The 22,115-nt window shown below is 49.5% G+C and overlaps 1 protein-coding gene across 2 annotated transcripts in view; it reads right to left on the bottom strand.

Annotated features, from left to right (window-relative positions):
- Window positions 1-22,115, bottom strand: part of Galnt6 (polypeptide N-acetylgalactosaminyltransferase 6) — a 39,362-nt gene that overhangs the window by 14,449 nt on the left and 2,798 nt on the right. Inside the window, exons 2-4 of one of the 2 annotated variants that reach the window (XM_057792721.1) lie at window positions 17,200-17,425; window positions 10,761-11,351; window positions 9,167-9,339 (exon numbers count right to left, since the gene is read on the bottom strand). In XM_057792721.1, the coding sequence (XP_057648704.1) occupies window positions 9,167-9,339; window positions 10,761-11,254 (667 nt within the window). In that variant the 5' untranslated portion in view covers window positions 11,255-11,351; window positions 17,200-17,425. Of the gene's footprint in view, window positions 1-9,166; window positions 9,340-10,760; window positions 11,352-17,199; window positions 17,426-22,115 lie in introns of those variants that run through there. The other variant, XM_057792722.1, reaches the window with a different exon arrangement.

The raw sequence follows: 22,115 nt of genomic DNA, 5'->3' as shown, positions 1-22,115 counted from the left end.
CCAAAATGTTCTAGATATGGAGCTGCATTTAATCCCAGCACTCAGGAGGCAGAGGCAGGTGGATCTCTGATTTTGAGGCTAACCTGGTCTACAGAGCGAGTTCCAGGATAGTCAGGGCTACATGGAGAAACCTTGTCTTGAAAAACCAAACAAAATAAACCACACACACACACACACACGCACACACACACATACACGCACTTTCTTTTCTCTCTCTCCTTATGTTCGATGATGATGGAGGCCGAGTTCATGGCCTCAAGCATGCAACGCCCTAGCCCCAGATCTCACCACCACTTTCTCTCCTGGGTCTCTAATCCAGGCTAGCCTCAAACTCTTATTTTTTCTTTCATCTTCTGAGTTTCTAATTAAAAAAATATTTTATGTGTATGGTATTTCACCTGCATGTATGTCTGTACATTACATATGTGTAGTGCCTATGGAAGTCAGAAGAGGGTGTTGGATCCCTAGAATTGGAGTGACAGACAGCTGTGACCCGCCAGGTGGATGCTGGAAACTGAGCCTAGGTCCTCTGAAAGAGCAGCGAGTGCTCTTCAGTGTTATGCTATCCTTCCAGCCCTTGGCATCTCTGAGGATGACCTTGAACTTCTGATCCTCCTGTATTCACTTGCCACGTGTTGGAATTACAGGCATGTACCATCATGTGTGACTAATGTCTGCTGTGGGTTGAACACAGGACCTTGTGCATGCTAAGCACACACTCAACTAACTGTATTTTATTCTTGGCCTCCTCCTGCTCCTCTGCATTCTCTCTCTCTCTCTCTCTCTCTCTCTCTCTCTCTCTCTCTCTCTCTCTGGCTAAGCAAACACTCATCTAACTGTATTTTATTCTTGGCCTTCTCCTGCTCCTAAGCGTTATCTCTTAAAACTGTAAATCAGATGAACTTGGTTTGTTTTTTAGGATGTGGTGTCACCATGGGGTCTCTAGGCTGGACTCAGGCTCACAATTCTGCTGCTTTAGTCTACTACAATTAGATACTTTCACTAACAGTGTTTCAGAGGTGCATTAAAAACAAATCCAGGGCCAGTGAGATGACTTAGTAAGTGGAGGTGCTTGCTATGAAGGCCTGACAACCTGAGTTCAATTACTGGACCACAGAGTGGGTGGAAGGAGAGAACAGACTCCCCGACAAGTGCAAAGCCCCAAGTTCACTTCTCAGCACTGGGAGGGGGGGCACCCAAACCAAACAACAACAAATAAAAAAGTAAAAAATCCATCACAGATTTATCATAATATAATCTAGCAATTTCACTTCTGGGTACAGATAAAAAAGAATTCAAAACAGGGACTGAAACAGATATTTGTATACCTGTTCATAGCAGGATTAGTCATAAAAGCCACTTGCAAAACCAACATATGAATGCATAAGCAAATGAGGTTTATCGTTACCAGGGAATGTTATTCAGCCTGATGCGTGCTCCACAGACCAGATCTTGAAAATACTATGGAATGTGAAAGAAGCCAGCCCCCGAAGACAAATGCTATATATGTTATTCACCTATAATAGGAGGAGTAGCCAGAGTGCTCAAATGCAACAGCCAGAAGGCCGGATGGGGGCACCAGGTGCTGGTGCAGACAGCACTGTGGTTTTAACAGGCACCGAGGTGCAACATGGGAAGATGAAGGTCTGCAGATAGCAGTGGTGATGGCTGCATGACAGTTTGAATAGATTTAGGGTCAAAGATGGGGCCAGTGAGAGGGTTCAGAGGGTCGAAGCACGGTGCTGATGGTATGAATTTGATCTCCAGAACCCGTGTTTAAAAATAGTCAGGTGTGGGGGTATGCATCTGCAATCCCAGACCTCCTACAGTGAGATGCAAGGCAGGGGCAGGAGAGTCAGAGGAGAAGACAGAAGTGCCCAAAAGCTGTCCTGTGCCCTCCACACATGTACCATGACACGTGTGGGCCTGTACTCAAACACATGCACATCCATATACAATAATAATAATTTTGACACAGTTTCTCTATTTAGCCCCGGCTGGTAGCCTTGACTCGCTTTGAACTTGTTATGTAAACCAGGCTGGCCTCAAATTCACAGAGACTCCGTCCCAAGTGCTGGATTAAGGCAAGTGACATCATACTTGGCTAAAAGAAATTTTTTTTTAAGAAGAGAAGGAAAAACATGGTCAAGATTGAGAGGCAGGAGCCTTGCCTATTATGCACAGGGGCCTAGGCTTGATTCTCAGCTTAATCACACACACAAAAGAACTGTTCATAGATTTAAAAGAAAAAGATTAAATTCATATACTAAAGTTAAAGTAAGCAAAAAATGGTGACGCCAGCACGCCTTATGCTGTGCGCCACTCACAGAAGAGCAGACTCACTTGCCACTGCTTACACAGGCCTCGTGACTCACCCTTGCTCACTTTTGTATCCGTGTGTTTGGCTGCCTTGCCCACTTCCTTTTAGCCTGCTTTCTCGCCAACGCACCACGCCCGAGGGCCCTTGTGCTGGCTGCTGCTTTTGTGGGGAAAGCCTGAGTGGCCTTCCCTGGCATCTCTGCTGAAGGGGTCCCCTGACTCGGTAGCCTAGCACTGTTCCTTTTCTCTCTCTTACCGGAACTGCTTCATAGACTCGTTGTTATCTAAAATGATGTTCTGGGGGTTGGAGAGACAGCACAGTGTTAAGAGCTGCTCTGGCAGGGGGGCACCCACTTCAGGTGGCTCACAGCTACCTGGAACTCCACCTCCAGGGCTCTCCTTGCCTCTGTGGGCACTACACTCTTGTGCACATATCCTTATACAGACATGTTTACATATACATACATACAAACAAGATCTTATTTTAAAAAAATACAAAATAAAGGTATTGGATAGATAGGTCAGCAGTTAAGGGCTCTAGCTGCTCTTGCAGAGACCCTGGGTTTGGTTTCCAGGACCCACATGGTGGCTCACAACCATCCTTCACTCCAGGTCCAGGGATCCAATGCCCTTTTCTGGCCTCTACGGGTACCAGAGACGTACATGGTGCACTCATATACATGCAAGCAAGGCGCTCATATGCATAAAAAAATATAAAAAAATAAAATAATTTTTTGTCTTTTCAACTAAAAAAACTAAGCAACTAAGTGGTGGTGGTGCACACCTTTAATTACAACACAAGGAAGCAGAGGCAGGTGGATTTCTGTGAGTTTTAGGCCAGCCTGGTCTGCTAAGAGAGTTCCAGGACAGCCAGGGCTATTACCCAGAGGAACACTGTCTTGAAAAACTAATAAATAAAACCAAGAAATTAAGCTCCAAGAAGACAGGGCAGTAAGGGGTGAAGTCTAGACTCTGATTCTGCCTCTTGGTAAGGAATTGAAAGTCCTCCAGCCTAGCACAGGGTCTCCTCCCCCGAGTATCAAATGCCCACAGAATCATGGTCACAGGGCTGCCTTGGGGCACCTGGGTAGGAGGACAGAGAGCAGGCACACTGTCCAGCAGAGAAGCAGTTCTTTTGTGTGTGTAACAAGAGCCAGTTAATCTGATCAAACAGTCAAACGTGTGGGAAATTTTATCCTGTGTGGATAGACAGGCCGAGATTGCTGACCCACAGTTCTTCTGTTCCTACTGAATGGCCCCCAGAGGCTTCCCGGAGCCTGAGAGGCTCAGAGAGGGGCGTTTCTTACAGCATGTGCACTGCCCGAGGATCACATGTAGAGATGTGGCAGCGCATGTCACTGTAGGCAATGACATCTCATCATACAGTCTCAAAGCAGGACTCAGAAGATGAAGAGGACCAGCCAGAGTTCTCAGGTGAGAAGTCAGAGATGACAGACGTGGCCTTAAGAGCGAGTGTGTGTGGGTACTGGAGGGATGGCCCAGTGGTTAGGAATTCTGGATACTCTTACAGAGGACCTGTGTCCAATTCCCAGCATCCACACGGAGACTCACAATTATCTGTGACTCCAGTTCCAGGGAATCCTCTGGCCTCCAAAGACATCAGGTGTACATACACATGGTACACAGACCTACATGCAGGCAAGGCACATATACACAGAAAACAAAACAAAAGAATGAGCCCAGGCCAAGCTGGAGGTGACAGAGAGAAAACCTGGCACAACCATGTCTGATGGGGATGGCGGAAGTCATAAGGCCAGCACAGCTGCTGGACAAAGGCCCAGCAAGGCCGAGTCGCAGGGTGGCCGCCAGCCGGGCCACCTTTGGTTTTCATCTCCACCTCTTGCATACTTGGGGGACTTTGAATATTTGTACGATTTGGGGATGTTAGATGGATGGGAAATTTCTTATGAATCATTTATGCCTTCTCCCAGGAGTACTGCTTCTAAACTTCCCAGGGTAATCCTGAAGATGCTACCCCGCCCACTTTTAGGGAGATATCCTTATCTACTTGAAGGTCTTCCTCATGCCTTGGAGGCTGTGGCACACATAAAGATGCCAGAGGTCTCTTTATGAGGCTCTGAGACATTCTTTAAACATCTATTCCTGCACTTACGCAGGAACAAGATATTCAAAACAAAGTAAACTCAAAAGGTCAACAAAATTCAGTGGGCTGGAAGAGTTGGCCACAGATCAGCCTACAAGCCTCTTGCCACTATATACCCAGGCAATCACGTGGGATACACAGCACCAAAGTTAGATTAGATGAAGTGACCTCTGCCCTCCATGGAGGCTTATGTTGATGGATAAGAATGGTGTAGGAAAAATGAGATGTCAGGACCCCCCTTTCCTGGAAAAGCTGGCACATGCAGAGCCACTGTGGTGTCATATGACCAAGGGACAACAGAATGCCAGGATTAGATTTGCAAACAAACTTTGTAAAGATATAAATGTGAGCATTGTAGTATGCCAGAGTCTGAATAGCTGCAGCAGCTTCGGCCTGAGGATTTTTCTTGGACATTCTGACCATTAAGAGTTAATAATACACGCTTGGACATGGCAGCAGGCCTGGGATGGCTGGAAGATTTTGTTTTGGCCTAGTACCCTTGTAGCCACAAAAGCTACCAGCCCGAGAGCAGGCTGTCATATGCCTCTAGATTCTTAAAAATTGGGTTATGGGATTAATGAGTAATAATAATTAAAAATGAAAACTGCTTATCAATGATATCAAAACTTGAGAGGAAATGATTGGAAATGATAACTCTGTTCTGTCATAGATTATTGATGACTAAAAAATGAGCAAGAGGAGGTGAAGCACATGTCCAAAGCCAGAATGATAGGATCTATGCTTTGGAACAACATGGATGTATCCCTGCTTACTAAATTCTGTGTAAAGAAGCGCCCTGGCTTCCAGTCACTCAGGCTGCAAGATTCTCCACATCACCAGGGACTGGTTCTCTCTGTCTCTCACCTACTCTTTACATCCTCTGTGGGACCTGTCCCCTGCCGGGGGCAGCCCCTGGCAAACACAGGAATGGGGTCTGGAGAGATGCCTGCTCTTCTGGAGGACCTGAGTTCGAATCCCAACTCAGCATCAGGTTGCTCAGAGCCACCTATAACTCCATCTCTGAGGACCCCTGGCTTCCTAGGGCACCTGCACTCACATGTGTATACCCACGTACATACATAATAATGTAGTTTAACTAGGAATGTATTTGGAACACAGGCCTGCTGTCTGCTATGAAGAGTACTGTCCTGATTGCTCTTTTTCTTTCTTTTCTTTTTTGTCAACTTGACACAAGCTAGAGGGACCAACAATTGAGACAACGCCTCCAAAAGACCAGCCTGTAGTCCAAAGCCGATGGGACACTTTCTTAATTAGTGGTCCATGTGGGCAGGCCCAGGTTGCTGCGGGTGGTGCCAGTCCTGGTCAAGCGGTCCTGGGTTATATAAGCAAGTTGAACAAGATGTATGAGTGTTCCTGCATGGCCTCGGCTTCAACTCCTTCCTCTAGGTTCCTGCCTTGAGTTCTTGTCCTGACTTCCCTTCACGCTGGGCAGCAACTGCAATGTGAAATAAACCCTCTCCTTTCCCAGACACTTCTGGTCATGGGCTTTTGCCACAGCAGTAGAAATCCTAACTAAGAGAGAAACTGGAGTCAGGAGTGGGGTGTTGCTGTGACAGACCTGACCATGCTTTTTGGGAGGATTGTGGAAGGATGCTGGCACCTTGGCTAGAAAAGTCATCCAGTGCTGAGAGCTTACGGAACTGGTATGGGAGCTCAGAAGACAACGCTCAGAGCAGAGCAGAGGATAGAAGACTGGCTTGCAAAGTTTCAGAGGGAAGTTTGAGGGTCCCTTAAAGATTGTACTGAGGCCATGAGATATTTTGAATTAAGAATCTGTGGTTCTGGTCGGCTAGAGCCAAAGATTCGGCTGTGATTAGCAAGAGGCCAGGACCAGGAAGTGAACTCTTCTGGGAAGCTGTGGGCCAGAGAAGACCGAGGCAGGACCTCTGCACTGGCAGCCAGCTGAACTTGGTCATGTGGAAGAGTCATACAGGGTACTGGTTTTAAAGACATAACGGGGTCATGGGGAAGAGCTGAGGCTCGACCCTGAAAGAGGCCAGGGGACATCACCGGTGCAGGTGCAGCTTCGGTTTCAGAAGAAGCCCCGGGGATTGAAGGGGTCACAGAGAACAGCAGAGGCTTGGACCGGTCAGGGTCCCAGAACAGAACCTGAGAGAGGCTACTGATGAAAGCATAGCCCGGTTGTGCGCAGACCCCAGCATTTTGGAAATGCAGAACCATACGACAGCAGCTGTGGGCTGGAGCTAGCCCGAGCCCACAAACGAGCTATGTGTGCTGTGAACATGAGCTAGAGAAATTGGGCCTTTTGGATCCCAGAAGACCGTGAGTTCCAGATGTCAGACACTGAGCTGTTTATACTTCTAGACTTGGATTTTGCTTCAGTCCAATTGTCACTGTGCCCTGATTCTCCCCTCATGGAGCCTTTAACTTGTTTTTGATTTTCCCAGATACCTAACATGCCAGGCACTTGCCCACCAGACCTCCTTTCTGCAACCCCGATACTTGTGTGGCCAAGTGCCAGTCTTCCCTGGAAAAGAGAGAGCTCCCTAGACAAGAGTGTTTGGTAGTACTTATGCCCAGCTGCCTCTCCCTCTGCCCTCATACTCTTGAAGGATTCTCCCTAACCCAGGACTAGAGCAGCTGTAGCATGGGGCATGAGCACGGGTCCACAGTGACGCCTCGTCTCTTTTTAAATAGATATATTGAGCCTGGGCATGAATGCCACTTCAACATGTGTGATTGCTCATTCTGTCAACTTCATGGGCTCTGGGATCCCCAAATGATGACTCTCCAGACCTCTTGATCCGGTTAAGAGAAGCAGAAGAGTCGCCTGCTGTGGTGCCATCATTCGCTGGCATTCGGGACTGCAGGAAAAGGAGAAGACGAGCTGAGCAGAGACTGTCACTGGCTGTGGATGCAGTGTGCCCAGCTGCCTCAGGCGCCTGCTGTTGTAACTTCCCCACCACAGCGGACTAGAACTTTAACCTGGGAACCAAACCTGTGTCCTCCGAAAGAGCAGTCAGTGCTCCCGACAGCTGAACCGTCTCTCCAGCCCCTTGTCAGGTATTTTATCACAGCGCCGGGACAAGGAACTATGACATCGATAGAGAGAGAACCTGCTTACAGAGTCCTTGGTTTGAACACAGCATCCCAACAAGGTGCAAACCTCCGCATCCTGTTACTCTCAGATCCAGGGCAAACCTAAACTGCACCCACCCTCAGTCTCCTTAACAGGCTCCTGTCTCTAGAGCTCTGCTTGGGCTCCCCTCTCTCCCAGGCACGCCCACCACCTGCTGCTCCTTCCTTAGACACTCATTCTGTGAGAGCCAAAGTTATACTTCAAGTCCTATTTACTGTGCCTTAGAGATCCACGAAACAAAAACGCCTCTGACCTGTGAGCCCCTTGCCCCAGGACAGACAGCGCCTGCAATGCTGGGAACTGTTGTCTATGGGAGGCAGCAAGACATGTTTTTGTTTGACCTATCTGCAAGGATGTGCTTGACCACAGATGGGCAGGAGGTTCACAGGATGGAGGTGCATCAGGATATATGTTTGCCTCTGATTGGACCTGATGGGAAACGCAATGAATTGTGGGATTTCCTTCATACACCACTACAAACTGTGATTCTGGGCCATTTCTCAGGAACCTAGCCAGAGCCCATTCACCTGGACGGTATTTAAATAAAACTTGCATCAGATTTGGCTTGAAACTGTGGTAGTGGTCTTGGGATTAACAATCCTTCCAGGCCCAGCTCCAGCACAGCTTCCATTGTCAGCCAGTCACAGTCACACCACGCAGAAATAGCATCTCGGGGCTGCATACTCTCCCCACATGGCAAGGAAAACAAACTCACAGGGAGCTCTCCTGCGATGCCATTCAATCCCCTGTGGCCCACAGATCATATCCATCACCTGTCTCACACCCTCACCTCCCATAGGCAGGAGTGAAGGGTGCCCATTTGTAGAAAAGGGAAGCTGGAACTCAGAGAGGCCCAGCGCAGTCAGGGCTGGAATTAGAATCCTCAAGGTTGGACTTTCAGGTCCCTGTCATCTCATGGCATTTCACTGTCTGCTGAAGGAGCGCTCAGGCCCTATGCCCATGAGCTCTGAATGGTTCACGAGCCTTCTCAGGAAACCATTTTCCCCTCTGACTGGTGCCTAGGTCAGAGCCGGGTGCACAATACTCACTCTGGAACTGGCGGGAGGTCGAAAACTTGAGCAGTCTCCCCTATTAACAATTAGGACAGAAGGGGCTTCTGAGGGGGGAGCATACAGAAGCAGAGGGAGACCAGGAGGGCCCTCCAGCCACTTGCCCTGCCCTGCCCAGCAGGCCCTGTCTTTCCCTCTCTTCTCCTCTTCCTCCTTTATTTAGTGTTTGTATTTGCACACGCCTGTGCACATACACTCAAATCACAACACTCTGGTAGAGTTGGCTTGTAGTGCGTGGGTCTCAGGGTTCAGATTCAGGTCACCAGGCTTGGCAGCCAAGTGCCTTAACTTTCTAAACCACTCGCTGGCCATTTCCTTTTAACTCCTGAGTTAGGGTTGCCCGTGAGAGCAAACAGGGAGCCTCGGAGAGGCCCAGGTTGCCACCTGTGGTGCAGAGGAGTTCAAGGCTCTAGGAATGTGGCCCGTGTGCCCCGCTCCCACCTGGCCTTGATATGGTTGTGATGGGAAGCAGCAAGCCTGGTCCTCAGAGGGCCCCTGGACTCCACCCCTATGCAGATGCGCCAGCCTCACCCTCTGTGCTGGCATCATCCACCAGGATGATCTCCTTCAGCAAGATGGCAGGGCTGGTGTGCAGGACGCTGTAGACTGTGCGCAGCAGAGTGGACCAGGCTTCATTGTGGAACACAATGATCACACTGGTGGTGGGCAGCGGAGGACAACGCCGGAACCTCTGGTCCACACACCTGGAACAGTGGAAGGACATACAAACTCCCTAAGTCCTGGGGTAGGGGAGGAGTTCCAGGGGGGAAACAAAGAGGTCTGTCTAGAGCTCCCTAACCCCCAGCCCCCATTGTCCCCCACACCCAACACACCAATCTCCATTCCCTGCCTGTACTTGGGAATAGCTCTTTCTCCGTGGCACCATCCTCCCGCCCAGGATGCTCAGGTCCACCACCCCTCCCCGCTCTCAGGCCAGGTGTTCCCACAGCTGCCTCTCTCTGCACCTTGGACACTGCACAGGTTGTGACTGTTCAGAGGCCTGAGTTACTAAGGGCAAATGTTCAGAGTGAGGTAAAGGTTCCCTAAGAGTTCTAGTTCATACTTCCTCTCGAAACCCTCTCCAGACTCCCCGTGATCTGACTCTAGCAATTTCCTGGGAACTTTGCCCCACTGTCTTCCCTAGCAACCATTGTGTGACACCTGGCTACCCTGCCATCTAGACACCGTAAGGGTCAGGGACCCAAATCCCGGGGAACACACAGCTGACCACCCTTTTCATTTTGTGGAGACAGGGTCTCCCGGTGTAAACCAGGCTGGTTTCATATTGGCAATCCTCCTGTCTCAGCCTCCTAAGTCCTGGCATTATCAGACCCAGTTGATTCTCTCCTGCTTATCAGGGAGATGTCAGACCACCGGGGAGCCTCCTCAGCTTCCTGCTCTGGCTGCACCTATGCCGACGTCATTCTTTGCTGAGAGGTTCCTGAAGGCCAAGCTACACCTTGTTGGCTCAAGTCCGGGGAAGCCCAGGTGTGCACCCTGTTAAGGTCATGACTTTTAGTGGAGCCTCTTGTTTCTTTCCAACTCATTAGTTTAAAAGGACAATGGCTAAGTGTGAAAGACAAAAAAAAATTTATCAGGACACAGTGTGAATACGGGGGGGGGGGGGAGACACGTTAGAAGGGAGGGTGGGTCTTCTTCCCAAAATCAAGAGCATAAGTGGCTTCAAGTTGGAATGACTTATGGACCTGTGGCCTTCACTAGAGGGAACCAAGAGGGTGGTGTGGGGACCTTCTGGACTACCACAGCAGCAGTCAAGATACGTCCCCCCTCTCGAATTAGTACCAGAGGCCCAGAGGGCAGCAGCAGGTTCAGCATCTTGAGGGCTGCAGAAGCCACAGCTTTGTCCCAGGTCCTGGCCGGCAGCCTTGGGTTCCTTCTTCTACATCTGTTCCTCCACAGCTGTGTTTCAGCTCACAGGTCCCTATGGCCCCTGCCTGACCACAGTACTCCTGAGCTCCAGCCCCTGAGATCAGGGCAATTGGCCAGCAAAAGGGAAGAGGAAATCCCTGCCTGTTCTCAAATTCTTTCGGCTTGCTTTCTGACAGCTCCTGGCACACTTCTGGGAAAGCTCTAGTCTCCTCTGAGAGTTCTGGACGCTACTTACTCAGGGGGTCGGGTGTCTGGCCCCAGGGACCTCTGCAAGGAGATGCGGTCACTGGCAAAGGCATTGAAGCAGTGTTTCTTATAGCCCTCTTCCTTTTCCTGGGTCTCTAGAGGGGTCCATTCTTTCTTCTGAAATGGTTTTCCGTCAGCCCCGGGGCTGCTAGGGTCCTGAGGTGGCCGTTCCCAGAAGGGCTTCAGCTCAGCAGGGGTATAGAACCCAGGAAGGCAGGAGTGGTTTGTGGAGAGCTGAGTCTGCTGGGCGTCCGGAGCCCTGATCTGCAGCTTGGGCATGGCACCTCTGATGTTGTTTACGGCACCGAGCATGAGGTCCAGCACATGGTCCTTCTGGCCTACCAGGGACTTCAGCCACGGCTTCTCCATGTCCTGCTGCTCCCGTTTGCTTACTTCCTTTTGCCGGATGAAGAGGAAGAACATGAGGGCACTGCCGAGCATGGCTAGGCGCAGGGGCATGTGGCGTCTGCGGAGGAGCCTCATCTTCCCGACCAGGACCCAAGCAGAGTCGGCACCAAGTCTTGGACGTCACTTTGGAAATAGCTTGCTATGCCAGGGTGGCCACGCCTGGGGCCTCAGCCTGAGAAAAGACGGCATATCAGAGAGATGAGCCACTGCAGAGATGGGGAGGGCTGGGGGATCCAAGGTGAGTGTGCCCGTCCCCTTCACGCACGGCCACAGCATCCTGGCATCTAAATTTCCTTTTGCTATAAATGAGAAAACTGGGTCCCGGTCTTTCCTGTTGGGAGGAAACTACTTTGAGAAACACTTTGTCACTAAAATAGAGTTTAGCTGGAACACACTTGTCGGTGCCTTGACTTAGAGGACAGGACGGACAACAATGCCATGAACCACCTGTAGTCTCATTCCAAGCTGTTTTGGTTTTTGAGACAGGGTTTGCTAATTAGCCCAGGCTGGCCTTCAACTCCTGTTCCACAGCCTCCTGTGAACTGGGATTATAGGCATGGACCACCATGCCTGGCCCACTTTGCATGTCAGATAAACTGGTTTGTGTGACCCTGGAGGCTTGGATAAGAATGTCTGTAGCATCACAGATCAAAAGCGGCAGCAATGAATAATCAGCTGTTGAACAGTAAAGTGTGAGACTACCACACCGCGAAGCTCTCTGCAGCCACAGAAGGAACGAGCCACCTCTCTGAAACGCTCCAGAGCAGTGGGGTAAAAAGGCAAGCTGCAGAGAGACAGTGCTGCCCTTTACTGAAAACTATAAAATATGCCTGTGTTAGAGATGGTGTTGTGTGCATAAATACGCGGTAAAGCTAAGAGGCTAAGAACAAGAAAGCCAGCGTTTCTGAAGAAAGACAAAAATGTGTGAAGGAGTCAGGCATGGTGGATCATGCCTTTAGGGAGGCAGAGGCAGGCAGATATTTGCGAGTTCAAGGCCAGCCTGGTCTACACAGCGAGTTCCAGGACAGCCAGGGCTATTGGGGGTAGGGAGAAAAGGAAGAAGAGGTACAAAGAAATACCAATTAGAAATAAGCAGACGAGGACTAGAAAGTTAGAAAATGCGTTCTTCTTTCTGGAGGCGGATGCTGATGTGGGCAGTATCTTACCGCCACCTTTTCTTTCTTTCTTTCTTTCTTTCTTTCTTTCTTTCTTTCTTTCTTTCTTTCTTTTTCTTTCTTTCTTTCTTTTTTTCCCCACAAGACACGGTTGCTCTGTTTAACAGCCCTGTCCTGGAACTAGCTCTTGTAGACCAGGCTGGCCTCAGACTCACAGAGATCCGCCTGCCTCTGCCTCCTGAGTGCTGGGATTAAAGGCATGTGCCACCACCGCCCAGCATCCCTTTCTCTTTCTTTTGAGATAGGGTTGCTAGTGTAGACAAGGCTGTCCTGGAACTCACTCTATAGACCGGGCTGGCCTCAGACTCACAGAGATTTGTCTGCCTCTGCCTCCCGAGTGCTAGGATTAAAGGCGTGCACCGCCACATCTCGCCTACTCTTAGTCTTTATGTCTGACACGTATTTTGTAAATATAGTTGACCCCGAAACAATGCAGGGGCTAAGGGTGTCAACTTCCTATTCAGTTGAAAACATAACTTTCCACTCCCCTAAAACTATCATCAGTGACTATTGACTGGAAGGAAGCCTTACGAATAGCAATAGTAATCAATTAATACACATGTAGACTCTGCATGGTGGCCAACACACACCAACTATAAAAGACTACATGCATATTCTGTATGGTGGCCAGTACACACCAGCTACGAAAGATCACATGTATACTCTGCATGGTGGCCAGTACACACCAGCTGTGAAAGATTTCTGTGTATCATGTGAGATTTCCTGGAAGAATGACCAGCTCAGATGGAGACAATTAGTGTCAAATGACGTTTTAAGCAGCTACCTCCAACACCTGAGCACCACAGAGGCACAGGAGAGGAAGCAATGAGGTTATCACATGGTAGGGCATATAGATTTCAGTGCTGTAATACTGTTCATTCTATGCAATTATGACTTTTTCAGTCACGCTGAGGCCTCACGTGTCTAAACGTACTCTTCACAGAGCTGCGCCCACTTCCAGCTGGGACTGACCGCACGGTCATCTTCAGTTCTGCAACGCTGCTCTCCTCTCACACACGGACACGGCGTGCTTGTGTGCCTACGTTCTCACAATCATAGATTCGTGTGGCAGGGGCGGAGCTTAGTTGACAGAGTGTGATGCACACACATCCTCCTAACACCCAGAAGGTGGAGGCAGGAGGATCAGAAGTTCAAGATTATGCTCAGCTATCTAGTAAGTTCAAGGTCAACCTGGACTGTGAGAGACAATTAAAAACATGCACACACAATAGGTTTGTATATCTTTTGTGTCAGATACATCATTATCGACATATATTTTATGTATTCATGATATATCTATTAAAATACATTTCTACATTCATTTGTTAGTTTTTCAGATTGTCAAAAATTCCTTGCCCCTCAAAATGTACATATGGGTGGGTCTATGGAGCTCAAACTCCTGTTGTCCAAGGGCCAAGTGGTTTCTTCTGTATTTACTCACTTAGAATATGTATGTATGTATATGTTTACGTGTGTGTATGAATGTATGTATGTGTGTGCATGTATGTGTACGCGTGTGTATGAATGTATGTATGTGTGTATGTATGTATTTGTGTGTATGTGTATGTGTGTATTAATGTACGAATGTATATGTATGTGTGTCTGTGTGTATAAATGTATATATGTATGTGTGTATGTATTTGTGCGTGTATGTATATGTGTGTATTAATGTACGAATGTATGTATGTATGTGTGTGTGTGTATAAATGTATCTATGTATGTGTGTATGTATTTGTGCGTGTATGTATGTATATGTGTATGTATGTATGTGCGTGTGTGCATGTATGTATGTATGTATATGCTTTTTGGCTTTTTGAAACAGGGTTTCTCTGTATAGCTTTGACTGTCCTGGAACTCACGCTATAGACTAGGCTGGTGTCGAACTCAGAGAGATCCACCTGCCTCTTCCTCCCCAGTGCTGAGATTAAAGGTGTGCTCCACCACTGCCTGGCAGTTATTTTATTTTTTGATAGGATCTTACTATGTAACTTGTTGACCTAAAACCCATGATCTCCTGCCTCAGCTCCCACAAGCCGAGATTATGAGCACAAGTCTCTAATTCCAGGTGAAATTGTTGTTGTTGCTGCTTTTAATCTAAAATTCTATTCCATGCTAACACCTTCCATGCAGTACTAGGCATGGGGGAGGGGACTGAGGGGTAAGAGGGTGGAGTGAGGAGGGAGGGGGTTGGCCAGGCAGCACCCCAGTCAGAGGATGGATATGAAGAGTTTTCTACGGGAGCTAAGCTAGTATAAAGTCGCCAGCTGATGGATGCTGGTGTCAAGAGATGCGACCTCAGGCTCCGCCCCCTTTAGAGGAGCCCACCTCTGTAGCTGGTACAGGGTTAAGGGAGAAAGGTAACGTTTCTCAGAAGTGTGGCAGTCTTATCAGTGTGCACAGTCAGTTTTCAAAAAAATAGTCTCAGCTATTAGCCACAGGTGACCCTTGGGAGATTTATTTTATCCCTCTAAGCCTTGATTTCCTCATCTATAAACTAGGAGTTGCCAACACCCGACTCGGGCGGTGCTGAGGATTAGGTTAGGTGATGTATGCACACCTACGGCCGAGTTCGTGTCATTTTCTAAGCCCTTGGGTACTTCTATCGTTGCAATGAATGAGGCCCTGTGCAGTTTCCCGGCAATCACCACCCCCAGGCATCTGTTCCTTGGCCAAAGCCACGGCATCGCACCTGGCATCCTTTGCTTTAAGGTGACCCTGGGCTGGTGATGATAGCTCGTTCCTCATAGTGCACACCCAAGACCTGTGGAGTTTACTCTGAGAAAAAACAAGTGACTCTGCTTGAGATGCTCAGTGCTCTTTGCTGAGCCCAGGTCTGTCCATGGGAAGCCTGGTGCTGGGAGTCCCTCGTACATGGAGAATACATGGTCAGCGCGGACTCAATGGCCAGCAAGCTCAGTCTGCTGCGGAGACAGTGATTTCTTTCGTAGCATTATCAATAATAAATGAAAGAAATCCTTATTTTGATGTTGGAGAGATGGCTCAGCAGTTAGGAGTGCTCTCTGTTCTTGCAGAGGACCTGGGTTCAGTTCTCAACACAGACAGGGCAGCTGACAACTCATTCTAGGGGATCGAGCACCCTCTTCTGGCCTCTGAGGGCATTGCGTGCATATGGTGCACATCTCTACTTGCAATCAAAACATCCATAACACAAAATAAAAACAAATCTTGTTTTAAATTCCTGCTTTGTATCAAGGATTATCTAGGCTATGAGAGACATTTATTGATTCTGTTGCTATAAGTGGAAGACCTACTACGTGCCAGGGACTCGGAAAGGGCAAGGATGAGTAAGGCCTCCCCTCAGGGAGAGCTCATCAAAGGGGGGGGGGGCTTAGGTGGGAGGAGGCGTGTGTAGGGAATGCCAGATGGAGGAAGGCCAAAACGTCACATGGCGGGGAGCTTGGGCTGAGAACCCGAGTTCACCTTAGTTGTCTGCACAAGCTTAGCATATTTCAAGTGAAGAGCATTATCGAAGGCTAAACTGGAACGGTCAATTAGAGAGCAGGAGCCCAGGACGGGGGAGTGGGAGGTCAGAGAAGTACAGCAGAAGCTGGCTGGGGTGAAGCCTCATGCTGTTTGCCCTTGAGAAACGGGAGCAGTTTTCCAGGAAGGACTCTAGGAAGGGGAATAGGACAGCTGGTGACTGACAAGGTGAGCAGCAGCTGCTCAGCAGCTGGGTGACCAGGTAAGAGGGACCGGGAGATCGGACCCAGGGAGCAGCCCTGCCAACGGCAGAAGTGGCACCAGCAGAACTCTTAGGTCTTAGGGTGGGACACAAAGGTAGACAGTGGGGTGTGAGGCTCAACGCCTCTCCCCAAGGGTTGTGAAGGTCCCAGGAAGTGGGGCAGTCCTGGGAAAACACTCAGCAGCTGAGAGCACTGGGTGCTCTAGGGACCCAGGTTCAACTCCCGGCACCTACATGACACCTCATGACTGCTGTAACTGCAGTTCTGGGAGAGCTGGTGCTCTCTTCTGGCTTCACAGGCACCAGATATCTGTGCTACACAGACATACACTCAGGCAAAATGTTCATATGCATAAAATAGAAACAAAATTTTAAAAAAATTAAGTGGAAGAGGTGGTTTCACAGGGCAGGTCAGGGAGGAGAGAGCACTGAATGCCATCTGGTACTGCGAGCCCACACTGTACTGTGAGCCACACCGAACTCCGAGCCACAGCGTACTGCAAGTCCACACCGTACCGCGAGCCGCACGGTACTGCGAGCCCACACGGTACTGCGAGCCCACACGGTACTGCGAGCCACACCGTACTGCACTGCAAGTCCACACCGTACTGCGAGCCGCACGGTACTGCGAGCCACACCGTACTGCACTGCAAGTTCACACCGTACCGCGAGCCGCACGGTACTGCGAGCCCACACGGTACTGCGAGCCACACCGTACTGCAATGCGAGCCCACACCGTCCTGCGAGCCCACACCGTACTGCGAGCCGCACGGTACTACCTATTCAAGCTATTGAAAGTAAAAGGTAGCGAACAGCACAGACGGCTGAGAAAGGCAGGGTTCCCTCCAGGTCTCATGGAGTTTTCAAGGAGAGGAGCAGGATTGGTGTGGAGGCTCTTTCCCAGGGCCTGAGCTACGCTGAGGGCCAGCTCCAGGGGCTCTGCCTGAGCTGCAGACCTCAGTCTAGAGACTATCGAGAGCAGACTGAGCTCTGTAGCCTGGGCCAGGTCTGTTGAGCCACCGTGTAGCCTGCACTCAGGACAGTTTTCTGGTTACTTCCCACTCCAGCATAAGAGTGGGCACAGCTGGACACATGGGCATGGTAACACTGCAGTAACTAGCTAGAGCCAGGCCAGGACTCACCTCCTCAAGGAAGGCCTCCTGGAGTTACCCGTCACTCCAGCACCCTCATCCAGGCACGGAGTGTGGTCCTTTGAAGAGGTGGACACCTTTATTCCTTTTATCTTCCCTGGAGAAACAGACCTTGGGTTAAACTGAACTCCTCTGGAACATCTGCTCTCTGGATCCAGTCTGGCCGTCTAAAGCGTTCTCTCTGGAACCTGCAGTTCCTCAAGGTTCTAACCACATCCTGAAATGAAACGAGACACCTGTGATTAGACTCGGCAGGAAAGGACTTGTTCTCGCTGTCCGCTCAGCATGCCAGCAACAGGAAGATAGCCCCGGAGAAATACCAATTTCATGGATGCCACAGGGCTTCGGGGTCGAGGGTTCCTGCTCCATGCAGACGTAATCCTAGAATCATGGCAAACAAGAGCCAGGAGGTTGTGCCCCGTGAGCCTTGGGAAAGGAATAACCCCTAATGTAGTAGTAGCTGGTTGAGTTCAGGGCTCTACAGGACCCATGCCCCTCCCTACTGTGCTCACAGCCTGAGGCCGCCAGGGAGCATCCACTCCCAGGTCTCTCCCTCCCTTGGGCCTGTTGCTCATCAGACTGTCAGAGCCAAGATCACCCCAAGTCCTAGTTGAGGAAGACATGGGGGATGGGCTCCTCTAGATAGAGCACACACTCACTCCCTTGCTGCTCTAGAGAGCAAAGCCCAGTCTACCCCAATACTGATTCCAATCGGTCACTGCACAGAAAGTCTTTAAATAGCCAGCATATGGCAGGAGGGACATTAGAAGGGGCTGGAGAGATGGCCCACCAGTTAAGAGCACTTGCTGCTCTTGCAGAGGACACTGGCTCTGTTCCCAGAACCCACATAAGGGCTCACAACTGCTCAGAACTCCAGTTCCAGGGGATCCAGAACCCTCTTCTGGTCTTTAAGGGCAGCAGACATGCATGCAGTAAACATACATGCAGGCAAAACAGTCAAACACATAAAATAAAAATTAATTAAAAAAAAAAAAAAAGACCAGAATGCAAAAAGACAGCTAGAGTGGCGGTGTATCTTTTGTCCCAGCACTCAGGAGGCAGAGCCGGTGGATGTCTAAAAATTTAAGAGCGCCCTGGACTACATAGTGAGTTCCAGGCCAGGGCTACAGAGTGAGCGACCGCTAAACAGAGAAGAGGAAACACTGAGTTGGGCTGGGGACATAGCTCAATGGTAGAGCGCTTGTCCGGCACGTGCTGTCGCTAATGCTACAAAAACAAACAAACAACAATAACAAAACCCCCAAACTGCATCGCTTGATTTTATTTTATTTTCCTCTCCGTTATTACCTATGGCTACAGCATGGATCAAAGTCTCAGAACAGCTCTTAGCTTTAGTAACTTCAGAGGTGTAAAGGCCAAAGATTCAAGGATCTTTGGAAAACTTTATTTTTGCTTTTAGCTTATGAATTTTGAATAATTAAAATTTAACACTTTATCTTACTGAAGGTGACAAACATTACTTGATATAAAATTAGAACTTGGGCTGGGGAATGGACCTCAGTGGGTCAAGAGCCTGTCTAGCCACACGAGGCCCCTCATCTCCAACCGCAGCACTGTATCACTGCTGACACCTGTAATCTCGACACTCAGGAGGCGACAGCAGGAGGCTCAGAAGTTCAAGTCATATGGCTACACAGAGTTTGTAGGCAGCCTGGGTCACGTGAGGACCTATCTCAAAAGGGCAATGCAATGGGATAAAATAGGAACTAAAATGTGTTCTTCAAAATTTATACTTCTCAATGAAGTAAGCACAGTTAAACAATCACATTTTCGGGTAATTTTCGTTACGGCACATACTTTATACTTCTGATGTTATCGTATGTGTAAGCTACTGGGAGACTTTTGAGCTCTCCTGCCACACTGATATAAGTCCAGGTCTAGGAAAATGCCCTCTTTGTAGCCACACATTTAAAACTCAATGACACAACCCTCTTCCAGGAGAATCTCCTCTGATCTTCTGCCATCGTCAGTAAAGTAATATGAAAAATCAGTTATACAAGATTCACAAAACTAAAGCAGAGTTAGCTTGTCCCCATTATCTACCTGTCTTTGTCTTCCTCTCTTCCTCCTTCCCCTACCCCCAGTGCTGAGGATCTAAGCCAGGGCTTCACACAGGCAAGGCAAGGGCTTTTCCCACTGAGCCACACCTCCAGCGCTGGCCTCCTGACTTCCCTTTTCTTCATTGTCATCATGACACAAACCTGCCCGTGTCAACCAACTGTGGCTCTATGCCCTGCCAGGGACCTGGACTCCTGGACTTCAAGGGCCATGCTGTTTCTACCATCTGTCACTTGCGAAGTCTGAATGAGTAGGTGACCCAGCCTGTTATCGATGGAATGAGTGTTTGAGTTAGGTGGCCTTCTGCTACCACATGCAGCTTGCCGTCTGGGTACGCAGCAGCCTTGTGTCGGTGAGCCTAGTTCCGTTGAATGACTCCAGACGCACAGCTAGAAGCTCCCAGGAGCAGGTCCTGGTTTGGGTTCTCAGAGCTCTGCTATGTTCCTGCCTCTCTCACCTCCCCGATGGCGGTGCTACAGGGCCTGGGCTCTTCTGCCCCTCTCCTCCACTCCTAAACCCCCTTACTGCATTTCCCTTCTCTCCAGCTCCCACTCAGGGATCCCATGCTTAAAGACGTCAAAACTAGGAAGTACCAAGTGAAGTCTTGGCTCTCATGAAAGACAGGGTCAGCCACCCAGACCATAGCCAGGTGGCCTCTTTGTAATGACGTTTCTTCCTGTATATGCAAATGAACCGCACACCTCCGGGAGGTGAGAGACGTGGCTTTCTGTGGCCTTCAGGAAGAGAGCTGTCACATCATCCCCACAGGATATTTGCTCAAGTTAATTGGCTCACCAAGGCGTTGGTGTAGGCAGGTGGACCTCACGGAACAGGTTGGTTTCAAGTTCCTGGAGGGGGAAGGGCGCTCCAAGGTTGTCCCTTCATTCTTGATGACATGCTCTCTTCACCAAGCCCAGTGGCCTTACCTCCCCTGTAGTCACACTATGAGAAGATGACCCGATGGTCTCTAGGGCTTTCCTTCCCTGTCAGATGTCTCTGGTCCCAGGACAGTGGGACATTTCCACTCCCTGTCCCTGAGTTACACCTCCACGGACACTCTGGCTCTTCCTGAAGACCAACACTACAGTAATGTGCTGGGCTCGTTCTTCCAGAGCAGTGTGCTGGGTTATTTCTGCAGCTAGCACGTCTAGGTTCATTCTAGGTTTACAGAAAATGTTGAACTGAAGTTATCCAAACAGATCTTCTACTGAGAAAACAACCAGTTTCTCACCACTGTGTAACAGGATCAGTGTTTGGCATAAAAGTGTTTGCTACACCTTTGTCGTCTTACCCCAAGCATAATCCCAGGGTCTCGGGTGGGGGAGCTGGGCCTCTCTAACCTCCTAGGGTTTGAATTGAGTTTTGCCATCTGTTGGCTGGTGGTGGATAGGAGGAGACAAGCTGGGGGTCACGGGACAGATGGTTCTAAGGGCTGGGGCTAGAAGTTGGGGAGCTGAAGTTCGACCCTCTCTTCTCTCGGGGCAGTCTGCTCCTGGTCGCAGGATCCTGCTCAGGATGGCTGGAAAGTTCCACCTGCTGCAGCCCTCAGGCCTGCAAGCAGCCCGCTGACTTGAGCAGTTCCCCAGTGCTTCCAGAAGCACCCCTAATTCCCGGTTCACACCAAGATCTGGGATGTTCAATCCCTTCACGGTACCAAGGTAACCAAGCCCTTGCTGGTTATGTCCTGCTTTCTGGGTGCCCTTCCCCTCCCCCACAAGCGCCCTTCCTCTCCATCCAAAACTGTCGTCAAAAACTGTCCTCACCCTGGAGGACGAGATATAGTACCTGCCCGATTCCTTTGCTCTGGGCTTCTCCACTTCGTGATCAGCAAAGCCCTGGCCACATTTCTTTAGATTATGGCTGTTTAACCGGGGCAGATTCATCCAGCAGTCAGCTTGCCATCTGCATTTATTTACCTTTCAGGCTAACCAGAAGCTTGGCGTGGCTCTCTTTCCCTACCTACGGTGGCTCAGCAGCTAAGAGAGCTCATTGCTCCCCCAGGGGGCCTAAGTTCAGTTCCTGGCATCTGTGTCTGATGGTTCACAACTGCCTGCAACTCCAGTTCCAGTGAATCCAACTCCTCTCTGGCACACGCACATAATAAAATCAAAAAACAAATAAAAAGAGGTATTCCTAGTAGGATGTCGTGGCCCAAACCTGTGTTTTCAACCTTTAAGGAGAACCAGGAGTTCAAGGTCAGGGACTAGAGAGATGGCCCAGTGCTTAAGAGCATGGCTGCTCTTGCAGGGACTTAGTGCCTCACAACCACCTGTGACCCCAGTCCCATGAGACCGACTGCCCTCTTCTGCCTTCCATGGACACCAGGCACGCGCATGGCACCCATATGTGAATGTAGGCAAGAAAGGCATTAACACACACAAGATAAAATCAAATCAAAATGAGTTCAAGGTCACTTCCATTTACATGGAGAAGTTGAGGCAATCCTAGGCTACGTGAGACCCATCTCTCAAAGAACCAAAGAAAGCAAGGTTTCCTAGGTGTGCCACTGCCCTCGGGAGTTGAGTGTGCATCTTTGTCCCCAGAGTCACACACTCCTCACTTGCCCTGCTTTCTCCACGTGGGACTTTCCCACTAGATTCATGGAGGAAAGTGAGCAACACATCCAGACAACTTCGTCCTGTTTGCTTTCTGTACCCTTAAACCCTGCTTCTCAAGCTTCTTATTCTGACAGCTTGGCCAGGTACCCATCCCTTGGCACTGAGGTGTGTGTGTGTTCAGGAGTGAGTGTATATATGTGTGTGCATGTGTGTATGCTCATCTGTGTGCATGTGTGTGAGTGTACATGCATGCAGGGGAGTATGTGTATG

This window comes from Chionomys nivalis, chromosome 17, assembly GCF_950005125.1.
Source record: "Chionomys nivalis chromosome 17, mChiNiv1.1, whole genome shotgun sequence".
Classification (NCBI taxonomy): Eukaryota; Metazoa; Chordata; class Mammalia; order Rodentia; family Cricetidae; genus Chionomys; species Chionomys nivalis.
The sequence above is the reverse complement of the archived record's forward strand: the minus strand, read 5'-3'. Positions and strand labels throughout refer to the sequence as shown.